The sequence below is a fragment of the Rhinatrema bivittatum genome, chromosome 2 (assembly GCF_901001135.1).
Source record: "Rhinatrema bivittatum chromosome 2, aRhiBiv1.1, whole genome shotgun sequence".
NCBI lineage: Eukaryota > Metazoa > Chordata > Amphibia > Gymnophiona > Rhinatrematidae > Rhinatrema > Rhinatrema bivittatum.
In genome coordinates, this window is record NC_042616.1 from 716,604,797 (window position 1) to 716,625,577 (window position 20,781).

The window sequence follows — 20,781 nt, forward strand, 5'->3', positions numbered from 1 at the left end:
AATCTAGAATTTGTATGCCAGATTAATCTAGCCTTTGATATCGCTTGATTACAACAATGAAAAGGATTCAAAACCCTGGATATGAAACACAGCAATATTTAATTTATAAATTATAACCATCATGCTAAAAAAAAATAAATAAAAAATCATTAACTAGCCCTTATCATTTGGTACAAATTCATATAATTAAACAGTATGCCATAATAAAAAGTATACATCTATTAAAACCTTTGTAAAAGAAAAAAATATTAGGATAAAGAAAGGGACATTCATTTATATATTTAGTAGGACCTGATAAGATCAAAGCGGGGTACAGCAGTAAATCCAATACAGACAAGTACATAATTAACACCATCACATATCATCTCGACACAAGCATAAATGAGTAAAACAGGCTCCAGTTCAATAATAAGTCCCAAAGCTCCGCTCAGCTATTCCTAAAATGACTGGATAAACAGCCTGGTCTTAACCATTTTCCGGAAAGACAGATAACTCACTTCCAGTCTTGCCTCTAATGGTATCAAGTTCCATAGGGCCAAGCCAAAAAACTGAAATACTCTTTGATGAGTCACAACTATTTGGTTTTCGCTAGAGCTGGAATGGTGAGCAGAACTTGTTGGAAGGACCTGACTATGATAGCTTACAGAATTGCAACAAATTTCTCATGTAGGCTGGACCTGGCACATTCAGACATTTGAAAACCACTGTGAGAACCATGAATTTGATTCCATTCTCAACTGGGAGACAGTGTAATTCTTAAGATTAGGGGTGACATGATCACTGGCTCTCTTTTCTTTGTGGTGTTTTGCAACAACTGTAACCTTCTAATTGTCCTCTGCAGCAGGCCCTAATACAAAGAATTACAATGGTCTACCCAAGTGGTTGCAGAAGAATAAATAATTGCAGTCACATCATCTTTATCTAGAAAGGGTATCACTGTCATATTTTCCGCAACCACATGAGTGAGTGCCATACTACAGAAATAACCTGGGGCTCCATAGTTAAAGAAGATTCCAACAGGACTCCTAGGCTGCAATCTATGTCACTAGGCTCAAAGATCACTACCGGGTTCCAGGCAAAGGTCCAAGGCAGCGGCAAACAACACAGTCCGGGTTCCAGGCAAAGGTCCAAGGCAGGTGGCAAACAACACAGTCCGGGTTCCAGGCAAAGGTCCAAGGCAGGCGGCAAACAACACAGTCCGGGTTCCAGGCAAAGGTCCAAGGCAGGCGGCAAACAACACAGACCGGGTTCCACTCCGAGTCAAGCCAGAAAACAGAGAAACCCAAACCACTGGTCAGGGCAGGCAGAGAACGACGAAGTCCAAATCCAATCTGAGTCAAGCCAGAAGACAGGAAAACCAGAAGAACAGCAGACTACCACTGGAACCTGTTGCAAAGGCATCTTCCATTCTTCAGAGGGAGTTTAAATCCCCCTGGCTGATGATGTCATCTTCTGGGGCCGGCCTGGTCTTGGTGTCACTGCCCCTTTAAGAGGCGGGGCTTGCCGCATCTTTACTGACGCTGCTCCCCGACGTCCAGAGGCAGTCACGTCACGGCCCGTGCGCTGCTGCCCGCCACGATCGGGACTCTGTGCAGGAAAAAGAGGAGGAGGTAGGGGGGTCTGGCCGCGGGTAAGCGCGGCCGGGACCCACAACAGTGAGATTCAGAGCTTAGGTACCCCTCTTGCGCCTGTTCCTTTACTGAAGAAACCAAGGTGCATAAGAAAACTGGTCTAGGAACTCCAGAGCTGTCGTTAAATATGCCGTATTAAAAAGTGCACACAGGGAACATATCAATTTTTTTGCATCGGTGGTAATAGCTAATATCCTCATCTACGCAGCATTTACTTGCGATGAGTGCTACTAGAGACGCATGAGTTTGATGCGTGTTTTGGACACAGTAATCCCCTTATTGCATTGGGTGTTAGCCTAGCACATCCAAAACGCACATCCAATCGCTGGTTGAGCTGTGTGCTAGCCTGAGCACACGATATTGCATTGGCCCCTGGGTCTTTAATGGATGCCAATTTATCCCAGGCATATTCATTATGAATATCCTGAAAAACCAAGTGTCTGTGGGGTCACTTCCACAGGTCTGGGAAGCCCTGCAATATGTCCTCCCAGTTCCTGAGAGAGGGAAAATCTGATAAGTGATCCCCCCCAAGCCAAGTCTTCAGTATATTTTTCAACCACCTGATATAGACATACATTCCACTGGAGAAAGACTACGGAACTGTCACAAAATGTTAATATTTTGTTCGCAGAACCCTAGATGCCTTGCCTAGTCACTTAAAAAAAATACAACATTAAATATCAAAATGTATATCAACATGCCACAAGGTTAATCATACAGATTTTAAGTCTTGTTAAACTTATAGACAGAAAATGCATATGAAAGATATGCCTAACAAACGTCTATCCAGCAACTGTGTTGTATGATGTAATTTCTTTTTACTGTCAGGTCTTCCTTAAATACAAAGATTGTATTTCTCTTTAGCACTTCCACCTTATGGTCACATTTCTCAATAAGCTCTTATGGCACATGATCTTACTTCAGAAACTTGCTGCATTAAATTTGTAGAAGAAGTGAAATAAATATACAGAAATACCAAAATAGAATCCTGACTTTCACTAAACATCAATAGAGTCATGTTTAGCTTAGATTTACATTGGAATCAGACCTTCAACGGAACTGCTCCTTTCAACCAGAAAAACAGGCTCATCTGAATATACAGAAAAAGGCAGGTGAAGCTTGTGTGCTTCATAAACACCAGCAAGTGTGGATTGCATAGCTCTACTTTAAGACCGTACATCAAGCATGATGAGCTGGCACCAGCCTTCCTGTCATCATCGGCAAGGCAGGAGAGATAAAACTGCAAGGCAAATGTGGCAAAGATACAACAGAAGTTTGCATGGTGGGGAAACTAGTGAGCAGCACTGTTTGTGAGGAAACTGGGCCCTGATGACCCCAACAAAGTGACCAGCAGCAGGGCTAGTTCAGAAGAAGTGTCATGGATGAGGATCGCTAGCGGGACAGGCATGGAATTCAGGCTCCCATCACCTGGCAGGGTAGAAATCAGTCTGAAACAGAGGCAAGGCCTGGGGCCCAAGGAGAGAGGCAGTAGAGAAGGGGAGAGCACAGAGAAGATGGGAGAGAATGGAGAGTTCAAGGGGAACAAGAGTGGGCCCTTACACACACACAGACACAACATACCTACCCTACAGACACAGCATCCCTACCCATACCCCTCTACATTCCCACTCTCACAGACACAAAACCCCCACCTGCCAATACAGCCCCACCACCCATGCAATCCCAGATGGAGACATATTTATTTATTTTAGTTATTGCATTCATCTATCACCTAACCTTAAGAGCCAAGGTGAATACTGGTTGGGGATCCCATAACAAATGCTTCATATGAGAAGAGGGGGAAAAGTAAGGTGAACAAACAACTTTATTTATACCCTGCTATTTAAGGTCTCCCATCATTCAAAGATGGGCTTTTCTACTAGCTTTTCAAATAAGTGGCAAATTATTGACTTTCATATAAAGCAAAATGGAAGACGGTCTCATATAGCCAGGAAGCAATAATGGTAAGATGAGACATCTAAAATGGAGTCCTTTATTGAGCTTCAAAATTAAAATCTCCAATATAAATAAATATGCCCAACTCTGGCCAAGTATCGCCCTATTATAGGGCTGTGTCAGGGGTTATCCTTTGTAAATACCACAGTACTGCTGGCAAGGGAAAAACAGATAATGCTGATATCCATCAAGACCGGTAACATCGGCGGTCCGGCATCAAATGAATACGCTTTGTGGCTCTGCGCATCCGATTCCCAAGGTATATTTTGTGATTCACAACAAAATTAAGGCAACAGAAAATATATTTATTTATTTATTTTTAATTTTTATATACCGGAATTCCTGCATACAATACAAATCAATCCGGTTTACATTAAACAATAAGTTACCCTGGTTGGGACGTTCCACCCTGGGCTTATTGCAAGGAACATTGAAAAATAACCATAATAATTAACAATATATTAAAAAATATATATATTTTTACAAGGAACATTGAAAAATTACAAGGAACATTGAAAAATAACCATAATAATTAACAATATATTAAAAAATATATATATTTTTATAAAGAAAACTCAGTGTTCAGTCTATTCAAAATCAGCCAAATTATTTCAGATGAAAACCCAACTCTTCACAAAAGGAAAGATATGGGGTGAACTTAGTAAAACATACAGCTCTGTGGCAGCCTAACTGAAACATCAATGTTTTCATTTGCTATGTCAGAAGTCAAAATCAGAAAAGAACCATAAATACAAACTGGGAAAAAATCTGTGCGCAAGTCAGGGGAAAGTTAGAAAATATCAAATCAGATGTCTATTCACAGATGCTGGAGGCCCACTGCAAAACAGTAGAGCTATAGTATTTATACTTATGAGTGGCCATGCTACCTACCACAATTTTCAAAACAAGATATTTCTATGTAGTGTAGTAGGGTCTGCTGACAATTCCAGTAACTGAGGGAGCGCGTCCCTAGCGCCTCCTTTTTGACAGGAGCGGCGGCTGTCAGCGGGTTTGACAGCCGATGCTCAATTTTGCCGGCGTCAGTTCTCGAGCCCGCTGACAGCCACGGGCTCGGAAACCGGACGCCGGCAAAATTGAGGATCCGATTTTTGGCCCGACAGCCGCGGGCCAAATTCAAATTTATTTATTTTATTTTTTTACTTTTCGGGACCTCTGACTTAATATCGCAGTTTGTACTGCTTTTCTGTGCACTTTCCCGGCGCCGGAAGAAATTAGCGCCGACCTTTGGGTCGGTGCTAATTTCTGAAAGTAAAATGTGCGGCTTGGCTGCACATTTTACTTTCTGTATCCCGTGCGCATACCTAATAGGGCCATCAACATGCATTTGCAGGATGAGGGCGCTATTAGGTGCCGCGGGTTGGACGCGCGTTTTCCTCCCCTTACTGAATAAGGGGCAAGGGAAAACGCGCGTCCAAGAGTGTAAGTGAGGGAGAGAGCATGTGTATATGTGTGTGATTGAGAGCCAGTGTAAGAGAGAGAGCTTGTGTCTGACAGAGAGAGGAGAAAGTTGCAAGCAAACCATCCTGCTAACTCAAAACAATCTCAGGGCACCTGGATATCAAACGTTCCCAGGTATGCAGAGCAAAGCATTTTTTTTATCATTATTATTTTTCATTATTGGATCTTTTTGCCTGCGATTTGGAAATATTTTAATGGGTCTAGAAATTTTTGGTATGAGTTTTTAATTATTGGATATTTCATTCATCAGATGATTTTACTGCTATTGATTTTATATTTCTTGATTTGTTTTATGACACTGGTGATGTTTCTCTTTTTCCTTTGTTACACTGCACACAGAATCTCTGGCTTGTTCCAGTTTCCAGTTCAGTTTTCCTTGGCATGTTTCTATTTATGCTTTATGGTCTCTTTATTCTTTGTTAGGTGAGGATCTGAACATGTGACTGAGGTGAGGTATTCTGCTGGCGTGTAGTTTCTGAGTAGGACTCTATAGCAGCCTGGCTTGGTCCGTTTTCCTAATAGGAGGAGTATTGGAGTTTTACGGCCTGGTGTAATATTTTCAGTTTTGCCTTGTAAATTTGAGTGCTGGAAATTGGCGCTGTTTTGGTATGGGATGTTTATGCAATTTCTGTTCAGACAGAGTACTTATCTTTCCCTTGTGTCATTCTTAACAATAAAAATAATACTGGGCCTTTATTTTTTATTTCTGCCATGAATTGTAATGAGCAGTGTGTCACCGATGTGAGTGTGGTCTGTCAGGTGTGTCACGATGGGGAAAAGGTTGAGAACCACTGTTCTAATGTACTGATACTTTGTTTTGTGTTCTAATACTGTAAACCACTTTGGGATGTTTATTCATACAATCCAGGACCGGCGTGTCCAATAGGTTAATTTAGGCGGTCACCTATGGCTCTGACCAGTAGGGGGCGCCGAAGAGCTGTCATGTGGTGCTGCAAGCCGCGTCTATCCCACTCGCTGCAAAAAGCAATAGAAATTCGTCGGGCCACAAGCAGCGCCCAACCTGCTCGTGGCCCTGAGATGCAGCGTGAATGAGGTAGGAGTCAGGGTGAGGTAGGGGGGCGGCGAGACCGGGGGGAGGCTTGAAGGATCGCCTAGGGCGCCTAATACCCTTGCACTGGCCCTGATACAATCTATAAATGTAAAAAAAAAAAAAAAAAAAAAAAAAGAAATGAAATGTTTTCCTGGTATGAATGTATGTCTTTTGCAAAGCCTTTTTGGGAGTACATTTCTTTAAAACACTATGGAGTGAATTAATGTGTGCATCAGCTACTAAGAAATTTAAGTGCATTTTTTTAAATATGGTATGTACATCATCTTCAACATTGCTTATAAATCTATCCCAAGAATACTGATGTGCCTTTTCTTTCCACATTCTTTGCGGTGATCATTCTCATTTTATATATTTCTTTAGGTTTATCTCTCTGCTTCCACACATAAATTATATACTCATTTTTCTTTAATCTGTTTATGGCTAAAACCAAAGGCCTTTACTTGATTCTTACCTCCCTTGACCTATCCACTGTTTTTAACACACTGATGATCACCACCCACTTCTTGTTACACTGTCCTCACTTAAGATTTCAGGAATCCATACAGCTTTGGTTCTCTTCTTACCTCTCCCATTGCACTTTCAGCATGTCTTCTGATAGATTCTCCTCAAGCACCATGCCATTTACCAACTGGTGTGCCTCAGTGCTCTATCCTGGGCCCTCTTCAATTCTCTCCCTATACTAATTCCCTTTGGAGCTCTGATCTCCTCTCATGGCTTCCAATACCATGTTTACACTGATGATTCCCAGATTTACCTCTCTATACCAGAAATTCCATCAGAAATACCAGCCTGCTGGTCTGACATTTCTGCCTGGATGACTTTAAACTCAATACAATTAAGACAGAACTCCTTACCTCCCCCCCCCCCCCCCTTCTCTCCCCTACCCTGTCAAACCCACTTTCCCTTTTCCCCCCCTTTCTGTGTTTCTGTGGATGACACAGACATCCTTCCAGTTCCCTCAGCCTGACGAACAACTTTATACACATCTAAAATGTATCATTTCTTTCTCTAAAATATCAAGAAAATCTACCCCTTCCTTCCTTAACAGTACCTAAACTCTTTTCCACTATCTATCATATCCTGTTTAGACTACTACAACCTAATCCTCACATCTCAAATCTCTTTCCACTATAATCTAACCACAATTCAGCTGCACGATTTATCTTTCGCCAAAGTCACTACACCCATATAATGCTCCATCTCAAATAATTAATTGGTCCCCTATCTGTTTCCACATATAGTTCAAGCTCCTTTTACTCACCTACAAGGACTTTCACTCTGCAGCCCCTCACTACCTCTTTTCCTCTCTTATCTCTCCCTATATCCTTCCTCATGAACTCTGCTCATCAGGCAAGTCACACCTATCAATGCCTTTCTCTACCGCCAACTCCCAAATCCATGCTTTCCACCTGGCTACATCACATGCTTGGAATAACCTTCCTGAGTTACTACATCATGCTTCCTCTCTTGCCATATTCACATCAAGTCTAAAAATCAATCTTTAAATTTTAACCCTGATTGTCAGCCTTACAGTCTTATTGATTTTAACCATTTTTTTAAAAAATGAAATTCCCAAAAGCTCTATTGCCTTGTGTGTTTTAATAAGATTATAAACTCTACAGAGAAAGGACTGTCTCTTATGTTTTTTTACACAGCGCTGCATATGTCAAGTAGTGTTATAGAAGTGATAAGTAATAGTACTAGTAGTAGTTAGTTGAACAATTTTTTAAAATAAATCATTCCAGGTTTTTAAACCTTTCTTCCACTGATTTTTATAAGAGGGTGCTTTTAAAACAATTGTGCGTTCTCTCATGATCTCCCACCTTGATTACTGTAAGTTTATTTATGTTGGGTTACCAAACCATAATGAATATTCAAACTGCATTTAGAAGAAAATGCTGCTATATGGGTGTTCTTGGGGAGATCACGTAGGCAGAGAGCAATTCCCTTATTACAGGAACTTCACTGGCTTCTGTTAGTGTCTAGGGCAAAATTTAGATTCTTTTCATTTAATTTTAGAGTTTTCAGAGCAAAGGGTCTGGTTTATCTGAAAGATTGCCTAAGCTGGTACTGCCCAATAGAAAATTAAGATCTAGCCAGGAAGCACTTCTGAATTTACTGTCTTTGATGGAGTAGTGGTGTGTAAAGTCGAGAGAGAGAAAGAGAGCATTTTCAGTCATTGCACCTACCCTCCCAAGAGAGGCCAGTTTGGAGCAGCATTATCTGACATTTAAGAAATGTTTAAAAACCTAGCTGTTTTCACTGTTATAACATATTGCAGGAAATTCACTTAGGTCAATTGTTCAATCATGATGGCAACTGCTTTGATTCTCTTAGACTGGGTTCTATACAACTCTGAAAGTGTAAGTGACAAATGTATTGTTGTTACGGAACTTGTTTTGAATGGGTTTATGCACTGTTGCTGACTTCTTTCAGTTTAAGATACCGGTTTGTGTTTAGGACTTGCTGCTATTCTTTAAAGGTAGTTTATAGGTGTGGACTTTGTGCCTTGCTCTTTTATCTGGTCATCATTAGAACTATTTCATGTTAATTCTATATCTTTTTATTTTTTATTGACTGTATGAATTTGTATTGAGCATATTTGTCTATGTTCTAATTTGTGTTTCTTGCTGTCCACTGCTTTAAACTCCTTTTACTTGGAAAAGCAGCCCATAACTTTGAAAAACAAATTAAATTTGCCTTCTTTAGATTCTGCCAGTTTTCATCTATAACATTGGTATATCAGGTCTGTTCTAAATATTCCTTTAATCTTTTTCAAACAGCATTTTAATGCTTTCTTTTTGGAACAAAACTTCATAAGCTTTTCTCTTCCATTTTTGTGATTAGCTTTCTGTTTTTTTCAATTTTACCTGTATACCTATTTTTGAAACCACAAAATCGTGATCTGAATAGATAATCACTGCCTCTAGAGACCTTGGTGTCTCTAGCTATCACAAATCAACTGATGGACGAATGAACCCATAAATTGCAATAATGCAATATACATTAACTATTAGTAATCTTATGCTTAAGTTTGACACCCTTAATTTACTGCTAACATGCAAATATTTAAGTCTCATACAAAAGCACAATTCTTACCCTCATTGGATGAATATCAGCATATGGAGGCTTTCCTTCAGCCATTTCTATTGATGTGATACCAAGGGACCAGATGTCTGCTACACAGTTATAACCAATTTCTTGAATTACTTCTGGAGCCATCCAAAAAGGAGTACCAATCACAGTATTCCGCTTTGCCATTGTATCCTGTAATACAATATCTGCATGTGATAGCCACCTAGAACCAAGTCATAGGTGTTTAACAAGAGGATCTTTTTAACATTTAGAGAGACACTGATTGCCATAGTGTTTTGAATATAGTGCATCTACAATATATATTTTTTTTTAATTTAAAACCCAGAATATGTGAAAGTTCCACTAAAAAATTAAAGGGACATTGTCAGGATTAGTATAATGGGTATTTGAAATTTTCTAATATTTATTTACGGTGCAGCGCTAAATGCAGATTGATGATCTAGGACTGACGTGTTGCACTGCACCAGTTCCTTTTGAGATGCTATTGTCTTTCTTCCTTTAGTCTGTGTATCTTTGCCAAAGTAGCACTAATATAAACAAAGATTAAACATTATGGTATGATATACTGGGTTCCTCACACTCCCCCCACCAGTGCCCCTTTAACTTTCTATTGGAACTTTCATACACTCTAGGTTTTAAACCAAAACTTTATCCAAAACACTATATAGCAAACAACAATAATCACTCTTCTTGATATCCTCTGAGCACTTCTAATCCCCTAAATCCTAACAGTTTCTATGAACCAACTGGATCCAGTGTCTGAGGTCATTTTTTACTTTATTGTTAACATGACTGTTTCATGAATACAGCTTAAGGAATTTTTAAAAAAGCAAATTAGTACAAATCCTGAATTGGCATGAGTAAATATCACTACAGAATGTGCGTGCATATATATGAGTGACACAGACATTTTTGCTCACACAGTGAGGGATAGCCCTAGAAAGACAGGCTGAGTTTGTGCCACTAGCAAGTTGCTAACTCTGCTTGGCAAGTTGGCACTATGCATGCTAAGCACGGAAATAAACTCAGTCTGTTAAACCTGACTGAGTGTGTTTGTGTGATAAATACACTCATTCAGTACTAGAGTGATATTAGTGAGTGCTGGTACAGTATCAAAGTCTATTGTGATATCAAAATACCCTGGAAGCAACTTCAAATTTCATCATGCCACTGCGAGGAAAGGAAAGAGAAGGGAATGGCAGAGGCAGAAGATTAGGTGTTGCTGCAGAGCCACCCAGCAGTATAAAAAGTAGTAGTAGCAGCAACGAGAAAAGGGAAGTCTTGCTCCTACAGTTAAGAAAATCTTTAAGCTGTAGAAAGCCAACAGTATAAGCCAGCTCAAGCAAATTTGTAGAATATGTGTCACCTGTTCCTGTCTCTCTTGTTTTGGAGTAGAGGCAAAAGGCAGGAGAGTCATCTGAGGCTGGTGTTAGCAGGGTAGGGCATGGACAGGGGCAGCAGAAGTGCAATATCTAAAACCAGCAGCATGCTCCTTCATGATTATTGCTTCTAAGGTAATGGAGGCAGTATTTGCAAGAACTGATTCTAAGGAAGAATCATATTTGGGATTCCCCAAATTAGAAAATATCAAAGAGTTACTAGCCAAAGGGAATTTGGGAGCTCTTGTTATTAGGATCTTAGCTTTCAGTGAGGAGGCAACCCCCAGGAAGAGCAGGTAGTGCAGGCAAAGAACATGAATGATACCCCTGACCTTTTACCTCAGGGTTAACCCTCAACCTCAACTTCAGTGCCAGCAGAAGCCCCCAAGGATGCAGAGACAAGATTAAACAAGACATCCCTGGTCTGGAAGCATTTTAAAGTGAAGAAGTATCTGCATTTTGCTAAGTGTATTCACTGCAATAAGACCATCAGGCAAGGGAAGTCACTAGGGCATCTGACAAAAACTGGTAGACAACACCTACAGAAACACCACCATTAGCAATGGCATCAGGGGAACCCCCCTCTGCCACTCAAAGCTAAATCCATAGCAAAGGGGTTGAAAATGGGGAAAACTTTTCCACAAGCTGAGCCCATAGCCACTTCCAATAATCAGGCAGTAGGCCAGCAGCCCCCCTGCTATATATCTGCAGTGGCAAACTACCATAAAGGAAATGGAGTGATGTTCTGTATTATTGTCTTGGGATAATAGGCAGGCAGCATCGAAAGTAGAGATGAGGTGCATCAAGGAAATGATTGCCCTGGATGACCAGTCTCTACAGATAGTGGAGAACCTGGGGTTTAAGCGTTTGCCACAAGTGTTAGCCCCCAATTATAAAGTGCCCTCCAGGTCTCCATTTACTAGGCAGATCATCCCCACCCCTGTAGAATCAGTGCCATAGTCACATGAAGGCACAGCTGGCCAAAGCAGAGGAGGGTAGAGTGCATTTCAGCAGTGACATCTGGACCAGCGCGAATGCTACACATGCCTAACTCTCACTGACAGCACACTGGTGGGAGCTGGCCAAGGCAGGGGCAAGATGCAACTTTAGCGAGGACCAAGCAATAGGGTGCAGTCAGTAGGCTGTGCTGCACACCCAGCTGATGGACAGCCCCCATATTTTGTACAATATCCTACCAGCCATAAGAAATATGCTGGAAGGCTCGCAGTTAGACCAGAGAGGCAGGAGTCTTCATGTAGGTTTTTTTGTGAAAGACAGTAGGAAAAATATTATAAAGGCAGTAGAAGATGTGGGTGATCAGAGGATCCATTGCTTTGCACACTTGCTGAACCTAGCAGTGAGAGATACCCATGTACTGGGGCACAAGGATTCCAGTCCTGAAGGACTTGATAGAAAGTGCAGGAAAATAGCGTAGCATTTTCATTATAGCTTCTTCATGAAAAGCAGGAAGGATCCAGGATGCCTCATAAGGGTTTGATTCAAGATGCTGGCATCTACTAGAATTCTAACTACCTGATGCTGCAGAGGTTAGTAGAACAGCTGATACTCCATCATGATCTATCTCTAGAATCAGAGATAGATATGGCTCTCCCCAGGGCATCATGTCTGGGTAGTACATAAGAATATGCCATACTGGGTCAGACCAAGGGTCCATCAAGCCCAGCATCCTGTTTCCAACAGTGGCCAATCCAGGCCATAAGAACCTGGCAAGTACCAAAAAACTAAGTCTATTCCATATTACTGTTGCTAGCAATAGCAGTGGCTATTTTCTAATTCTTTCTAATTCTTAATTAATAGCAGGTAATGGACTTATCCTCCAAGAACTTATGAAACAACTGATACAAATCCTAAAACATTTCAAGGATGCCACGGAGGATCAGGACTCCAGAAGCACCACCCTAGGCAAGGTCATTCTGGAGATAAAAAGTTAGAGTTTTTATGAGCAAAAACAGAACGAAAGCAGAGATGCTACAGTTTGTGGATTTCTTGCAACAGCTCGTCACATTTTGTGATCCATGGATGAAAGGGGGTCTCGCCCTCCAGTCCCAGCATCTCATTTACATGAGGGAGATACTGGCAGTTAGGGTGAATGAAAGAAGCACCAAAGTCAACGCGAAGTGGGGATGAAACATAGGAAAGAGTGGCCATGCCAGACAGAAGTGCAAGCATGAGCAGCATTGTCACAGCTATCACACTTCCTCCCCCCTCCTCAATATTCCAAAGCTATGTTGCCCTCCCAGAACCACCTCTCCTGACACAGGCCATAGCTAAAGCAGCCAGAAACAGAGACCCTCTCCCCATCCCAGCAAAGGAAATCCCAACAGAAATTTCTGTGACATGCATCAAGGTCATAGGCACAATCCACTGGCATATTGAGTACACAGGTCTATGGTCTGACCAGACCTGGATGAGGAGGCTCAACATTATCTTTCCTGCCCATCAGCTATCATGCCCAGAAAATATATCTTCTCAATGACATTGTAAACCTTCATAATTCAAGGCTGGCATCAGAGTTGATGGAAAAGTTGGTGTTTTTAAAAATTAATCTGCCTTTGCTGGGTTTTCCAGAATTTCCATGCAAATGGCAAGACAACCAATTGCATCTTGAGGGTTTTTGCTGCCACGCCCTGATGCTATATCATGGGGATTTTGATGCTACTTGAATCCCAGTCTAATTCTTCAACTCTACTTCTTTCCTGGTTATACTGGGGTGTTTTGTTCAAAAAACAAAATGGAATAAAACCATGTAAATTTTTCTTCCAGTCTCACCTCTTTTCTGGTACTCTACCTTACTGTTTTGATGTATATCTCTAAGATCCCGGCCTAGTTCTCCCACCCTGCTTTTCTTATTTATACTGGGGTGCTTTGTCCCCGAAAAGAAATATGTAAAAAAAAAAAGAATAAAATACAAATTGTTCCTCCCACCCCATCTCTTTTCTGGCTCTACACCTTGCTAAGTCACTCACTGTTACTGCCCAGCCTGTTCCTGGCTCTCTCATGGTGCCTTGGAGAACATCTGCTACTACGGGAACTGTTTTGCTGCTTTGCAGTGTGCCTTGGGGAATTCATGCCACTGCTGGTGCCACCTTTGCTGCTCCTTATTGCCTTCACTGCTTTGAACTATTCAACTATTTTTTGTTCCTTTTGTCCCTCTCATGATGTCTTGAGGGTTTGATGCCTCTGTGCTGTTTTCACTCTGTTTTTCTATCTCACTTTAAACACTGCTATACTGTCTTCTAATCTGCACCTACTATTAACTTCAGAGACAGATTACAGTGAACACCAGCCAGAGCCTTGTCTGTCTCTTCTGGATCTCACAGTTTGTTTGAGCACAAGGAGTCCATACACATACACAGTGTGTGAGATACATTTTTGCACACACTGTGAGAGTTTCTGGATGTAGTATTGTACTGTACAGCTGTAGTACTACATAGGCTATGAGACAGTAGACAATATGTGCCACTGCCAATCATTCTAACTGTGCTTGCTAAGCAGTGCCACTTCATGTGGCATTGCTCTACACCTACTATTTGTGTTTTAAATTTCCAGTGTGACTGCTGATGTTCCATACCCATCTAAGTACCTTTGGGCAGTTCTGCATCTGCTCCAGCTGTCTTCAAGGGTTTGAGGGTTTTTTTTCAAATTATTTTCTCTTATTGTACTTGGCAACTTTGGGTCTTGCCATGGCATTCTGATGCTTTGCACTTCTTCTGCACCACTAAAGACCCTTGGACTCTTTGTGCCACTCCTGATACCACTCCACTTGGTGGCTTGGGACTTTTGATGCCTTTATTTCCTACCTTAGCTCTTGCTGTACATCTTGGGGCCTTGTTGCCACTCTTCTCGCTGTGTTGCTCTGCACTTACTCTTGGAATTTTAATCTCCAGTGCTACTGCTGCTGCTGCTGTTCCAAGCTACTCTTAGTACCTATGGGTGGTTCCTCCTCTGCTCTGACTATCCTTGAGGTTCTTTCAGAATTCCCTTCCTTAAGGTACTTGACAACTCTTGGTTTTACCCTAGAAGATAACCCAGTTATCTTTAATAGTTTCATGCCCTCTTGAAATTTTTTTCAAACTCTCTTCTCTTTTGGTTCTTTCCGGCTATTAGTCTTATCCAGTATTTAGCCTTCTACTGATTATACCATAGCAAAAGACAAGAGCAGCAGAACTGAATCACCCGAAACAGAATTGTGCTCCTTTATTAATACTGCTTCTCAGGTAATGGAGGTAGCATTTACAAAAACTGATTCAGAAGAAGAAAGTGTCCTAGATTCCCTGAATCATAGGATATTGAACAGCTAGTAACTGAAGAGAATTTGGCGCCACTAGCATCTTAGCCTCCAGTGAAGAGATGGAGGATGCAGATGATACTGACAATGCTGAGATCATACACAACAAAGTGGAAAACTAACTGCAAGTCTGAACATCCAGACCCTTCCTCTCCTGATAATGTACAGAAATATGAGGCCTCCTCCGGGATTTTCTCTGACTTCTCATTGCCCTTTGCCCTTCATTTGGAACCATGCAGTGTTCTTCAGACTGTGACTGGCTACTATGCGCCTTTCATGATGCTTCGGGTCTTCATGCAACTCTTTCTGCTGCGTTGGTCCTCTATCTCCTTCTTGGTGCCTTTTCTGCCTCTCAATGTGCTTTGCTCCCCCTTCATGGTTCTTTGTGCTACTCATGCCACACTTGGTGCCACTTTATTCCTCTTGTGCAGCCTAGGGAGAGTTCATGCCATGGCTGTTGGTGCCCTTTGTCCCACTTTTGGAGCCATGGGGTGTTCTGGCCACTCTTGCTGCTGCTTTGCTTCCCTCACAGTGTCTTGGATTACTCCTGCAACTATTGGAAGTGTTATGTCCCATTGTGGGTCTTTGGCTATTCATGCCACTTTTGGTACCATTTTGACAGTTTTGATGTGTGGAATACTTTCAACCTTCTACTGTCTACCCACAAGTTTCATTTTAAAAACTCCAATTTGGGAGCACAAAATAGGCCAAACTACTTCCCCCATTGACTTTAATGGGAAACGAATAAATTAATAAAATGAATAAACAAAAAAATGTTTTGTTTGAAACAAATCAAACAAATGATTGTGACCTTATGAAAGAAAAACACAAAATGTTTGCCTCTGCACATCCCTAATACTTACACAAGCTAAATCAAAGTTTAAAGTCATTAAAAAGTTTATAGTTTCTACTTACTGTCAATTGACCAGCCACACCGAAATCTGCAAGTTTTGCATGGCCTTCTGTGTTAAGAAGTATGTTTCCAGCCTTTATATCTCTATGTATTTTTCTCATAAAGTGCAAATATTCAAGGCCCTTTAGTGTAGATTTAAGAATGGTCGCAATTTCATCTTCTGTTAGCTATTTAAAAAAAGCAAATATATTTAAGCGGTCAGTTTATACATAAAATACCATTTTATGAAAACAATCATAAGGCTATATTTAATGATGAAAACTTCTTCAAAATATAAATGTAGCAGTTTGACTATTGAGTTTTTTCTTTTCATTTATTCTAAGGTCACTGCTCTGCATTGTCCAAATATATTTTATATTTTGCTTTTATAGTGTTTTTAAGTAACAGGTACACAATTTTGTTATGATCATACCCTCTTATTTTAACAACCTCCTTTGAGTCCACTCTCTAGATCAGCGATTCTCAACCGGTGTGTCACGGCTCCCAGTGTCCCACTGCCACACTTGTGCTTCCCTTCTCCCCAGGGGTGGACTAGCCGATGCAGTTGGTAGGGGAGTGTAGGCCGGCGGGGCCAAAGAGCAGAGAGATGCTGCATGCCGCCACCAGAGGCCAGGCCAGAAGCGGCTGAAGAGCGGAGAGACCCTGCATGCTGCCACCAGAGGCCAGGCAGGCAACGGCTGAAGAATGGAGGCCAGGCTTATTGGGCTAAGCAATGAGAAGAGGCTCCACGTGAACTTGTGTGTGTGTGTGTGTGTGTGTGTGTGTGTGTGTGTGTGTGTGTGTGTGTGTGTGGCAGCTTTGTGTGCCTGTGGTAGAATAAGTGCCTATGTGCGTGAGTGACAGCTTGTGTGTATGGTAGAATGGGTGCATGAGTGGCAGCTTTGTGTGTGTGTGGTAGAATGAGTGCCTGGGTGTGTGAGTGGCAGCTTTGTGGGTGTGTGGTAGAATGGAGCATTTGTGAGTGATTGAGAGCTTGTATGTAAGTGAGAGAGCATGTGTGGATTGACAGAGAGCCTGGGCGGCCTTGATGTGTTTCTGTGAGAGAGAGAGAGACTGATTGGTAGGGAAGATGACTGGTGTGTGGGTGTATGAGATAAAGACTGGTCAGGGAGGTGATTGGTTTCTGTGTGAGAGAGAGACAGACTGGTCAGCAAGGTGACTGGTGTCTGCGTGTGAGAGAAAGACTGGTCAGGGAGGTGACTAGTATGTGTAAGGAGACAGAGTGGTCAGGGAGGTGACTGGTGTGTGTGTGTGTGTGAGAGAGAGAGAGAGAGACACACACACAGAAACTGTCAGGGAGGTGACTAGTGTGTGTGTGTGTGAGGGAGAGAGACTGGTTAGGGAAGTTACTGGTCTATATGAGACAGAGGACTTGTGTGAGTGACTGGTTGTGTGCCCTAAAAAGAGGACTGTGAGAACAGAGCTTCAGCAGCCACTGCTGCTTCTGGTGTGTGCTATTGGTCTGTAAGGGAAAGGAGTAGGAGAGTTGCTGGAGAGGGTAAGTAAAAGGTGGCTTTTTAAGTATATTTTTTTTGATTGACTGCCATTTTAATTATTGGATATTATGTGATGTGTCTGCTGTTTTGAAATATTTTATTGAAATTTGGACAATTTTTAATAATTTTTATGAGTTTTTAATTGTTAGATGTTATTCTATTCATCAGCTGTTTTGTAACATTTATTAGTATAGTCTTACAATTATTTCTGTGTGTGGATCTATAGCAGCTTGGCTTGTTCTGTTTTCCTAATAGGAGGTGTATTAGTGTTTAGGGCCTGGTTAAATATTTGTAGTGTTGCCTTTTCATAGGTAGGGTTGCTACTGTTTGAGTGTGTTCCATAATACAGATGTAACTATGTGTGGGTTAGTTTGTGTGCATTATTGCAGATCCAGGTTTGCACTGCATGCAGAGTGGCTGTTTTGGTTTTCCATTCCAGTTTATCTCCATATTTATAACTAGCGGTCTTTCTGTACTTGGTGAAGATCAGTTCTGGGAGTGTGACCAAGGTGAGGTATTTTACTAGCATGTAGGCATTTGTATCAATCTTATTTGTTGTGTTTTCTCAATAGGACATGCATTAGTGGTAAATTATTGTCTTTTCATAATAAGGGCTATTGTGCCTGCCAGTAAAGGGAGTTTGTTTTGCTTTTACTGAGATGTCATCAGAACCAGAATATCTTTTTTTGTATGGTGAGTTGTATGGGTAATGCCCTAGTTCTTCACCCATTGTTAGGGGTCAAGGGGGGTTCCCTAAGGTGTAGAATGTATATTTACATTTAGCCCCGTGATGGTCACATGTTCAGTGTGACACACATGTTCAGTGTGTCACACATGTGAGAACCATCTGTCAGGTGTGTCCCGGCTGAAAAAAAGTTGAGAACCACTGCTCTAGATGTTTATGATATACTCAGGTTTTGCATATAGCAGTACAATACATTAATGTGGTGCTTCTGATAAGGATCACTAAAACAGCATCCCACTTTACTTAGGTTCAGAAAGATGATAGAGGTTTTCAATGAATGAAAACACTAAGATGTGAAATAACGATCAGAACAGAAAGTATCTTAATTTTGTTAAATCTGTCAACTTTACCTGCTGTAACAACAAAACTATCATTGAATTACATTAGAAGTAACACATCTGAGGTCCAAAAAAAGGAAATAAATAGCAGCCATAGAGAACCACTTTGAGACCAACAAGGCCTGCCCAATGGTCCTATCATTGACTGTAAAATAGTAAGACCAATGGGTGAGATTTAGAGAGAATACATGGCAGGTCCAAAAGAAACTACAGTTTGTGGCCTTCCTGCCCCCAACCCCACCCCCTCTACTGAGAACTGTCACTGCACCAGCTGACTTATAAAAGAGGGTACAGAAGAAGGGATAAAAGAAGAGGGAAACCCTATAGAGCAGAAGATGAAAGCTCATGACACCACAGCTCATTAGAGGCCAGACCTGACTGAGGTATTAGCTCAAAGTAACAAAACAAAGACAAAAGAATTATTAAATACAATTATTAAATAAAATGTTATTCCAAAGCCCAAAGAGTATATGTCAGAGCTTAAATGCATATAAATTTCTCTAACACCACCATGCATATCATGTACTGCATTTCAAAATGTAATTTCTATGTCAGATTATAGAATTATTACTTCACTAAAGAAAATATAAATGAAGCACTTATATATATATAATGTAGTTGCAATATTTAGTGAGGAAAGATAAATCTTCAACTTTTCTGCTGGTCTATAATAAAGTATGCTATAATTTGAAATAACCTATGCATTCAAAAAAAATACAGACATTAAATGTCACACTGCAAATTGAAAAAAATTCTTAGAGGAAAAGCCTCAATGAAGAACACCTTAAAGATTTGTTGGTAATTATTTAACAGCCTGCAGGAAAAGCACCTGTAGATGATGTAAAGAAAATGTACTGTAAAGAAAAACAGGTCAGAGAGGTCAGCAAACAAACAATGGTGCTTGCATCACATTCCCATTCAAAACCTAAATTACAGCCAACTGATATAGAAAACACATGAAAGATCACAAGCAATGTTTGTATACCAATATAAAATAAATATAATAAGAAGAGGCCATTTTTGCAGAAATTGTTTATTTTCACTTTTGGCAATAAAAAAAGTTTTGGGGTTTTTTTTTATTGTGAATGTGTGTGTGTGTGTGTATATAAGAACATAAATTGCCATGCTGGGTCAGACTAAGGGTCCATCAAGCCCAGCATCCTGTTTCCAACAGAGGCCAAACCAGGCCACAAGAACCTGGCAAGTACCCAAACACTAAGAAGATCCCATGCTACTGATGCCAGTAACAGCAGAGGCCATTCCCTAAGTCAACTTAATTAATAGCAAGTTAATGGACTTCTACTCCAAGAACTTATCCAAACCTTTTTTGAATCCAGCTATACTAACTGCACTAACCACATCCTCTGGTAACAAATTCTAGAGCTTAATTGTGCGTTGAGTGAAAAAGAAGTTTCTCCAATTAGTCTTAAATGGGCTACCTGCTAACTTCATGGAATGCCCCCTAGTCCTTCTATTATCCAAAAGTGTAAACAACCAATTCACATCTACTCTCATGCTTTTAAAAACATCACCATATCTCCGTCTCTTCTCCAAGATGAACAGCCTTAACCTCTTCAGCCTTTCCTCATAGGGGAGTTGTTCCATCCCCTTTATCATTTTGGTTGCCCTTCTCTGTACCTTCTCCATCGCAACTATATCTTTTTTGAGATGCGGTGACCAGAATTGTACATAGTATTCAAGGTGCGGTCTCACCATGGAGCGATACAGAGGCATTATGACATTTTCCATTTTATTAACCATTCCCTTCCTAATAATTCCTAACATTCTGTTTGCTTTTCTGACTGCAGAAGCACAATGAGCCAACAATTTTAAAGTATTATCCACTACGATGTCTAGATCGTTTTCCTGGGTGGTAGCTCCTAATATAGAACCTAATATTGTGTAACTACAGCAAGGGTTCTTTTTCCCTATATGCAACACCTTGCACTTGTCCACATTAAATTTCATCTGCCATTTGAATGCCCAATCTTCCAGTCTCGCAAGGTCCTACTGTAATGTATCACAATCCGCTTGTGATTTAAACTACTCTGAATAATTTTGTATCATCTGCAAATTTGATAACCTCACTCTTCATATTCCTTTCCAGATCATTTATAAATATATTGAAAAGCACCGGTTCAAGTACAGATCCCTGAGGCACTCCACTGTTTACCCTTTTCCACTGAGAAAATTGACCATTTAATCCTTCTCTCTGTTTCCTGTCTTTTAACCAGTTTGTAATCCACGAAAGGACATCACCTCCTATCCCATGACTTTTTAAGTTTTCTTAGAAGCCTCTCATGAGGGACTTTGTCAAATGCCTTATGAAAATCCAAATACACTACATCTACCGGTTCACCTTTATCC

General features: G+C 40.9%; 1 protein-coding gene across 1 annotated transcript in view; it reads right to left on the bottom strand.

The window, feature by feature from the left end:
* STK3 (serine/threonine kinase 3) overlaps positions 1-20,781 on the bottom strand; it is a 671,555-nt gene that overhangs the window by 479,478 nt on the left and 171,296 nt on the right. Inside the window, exons 5-6 of the mRNA XM_029591777.1 lie at positions 15,838-16,002; positions 9,238-9,405 (exon numbers count right to left, since the gene is read on the bottom strand). Of these exons, the coding sequence (XP_029447637.1) occupies positions 9,238-9,405; positions 15,838-16,002 (333 nt within the window). The remainder of the gene's footprint in view (positions 1-9,237; positions 9,406-15,837; positions 16,003-20,781) is intronic.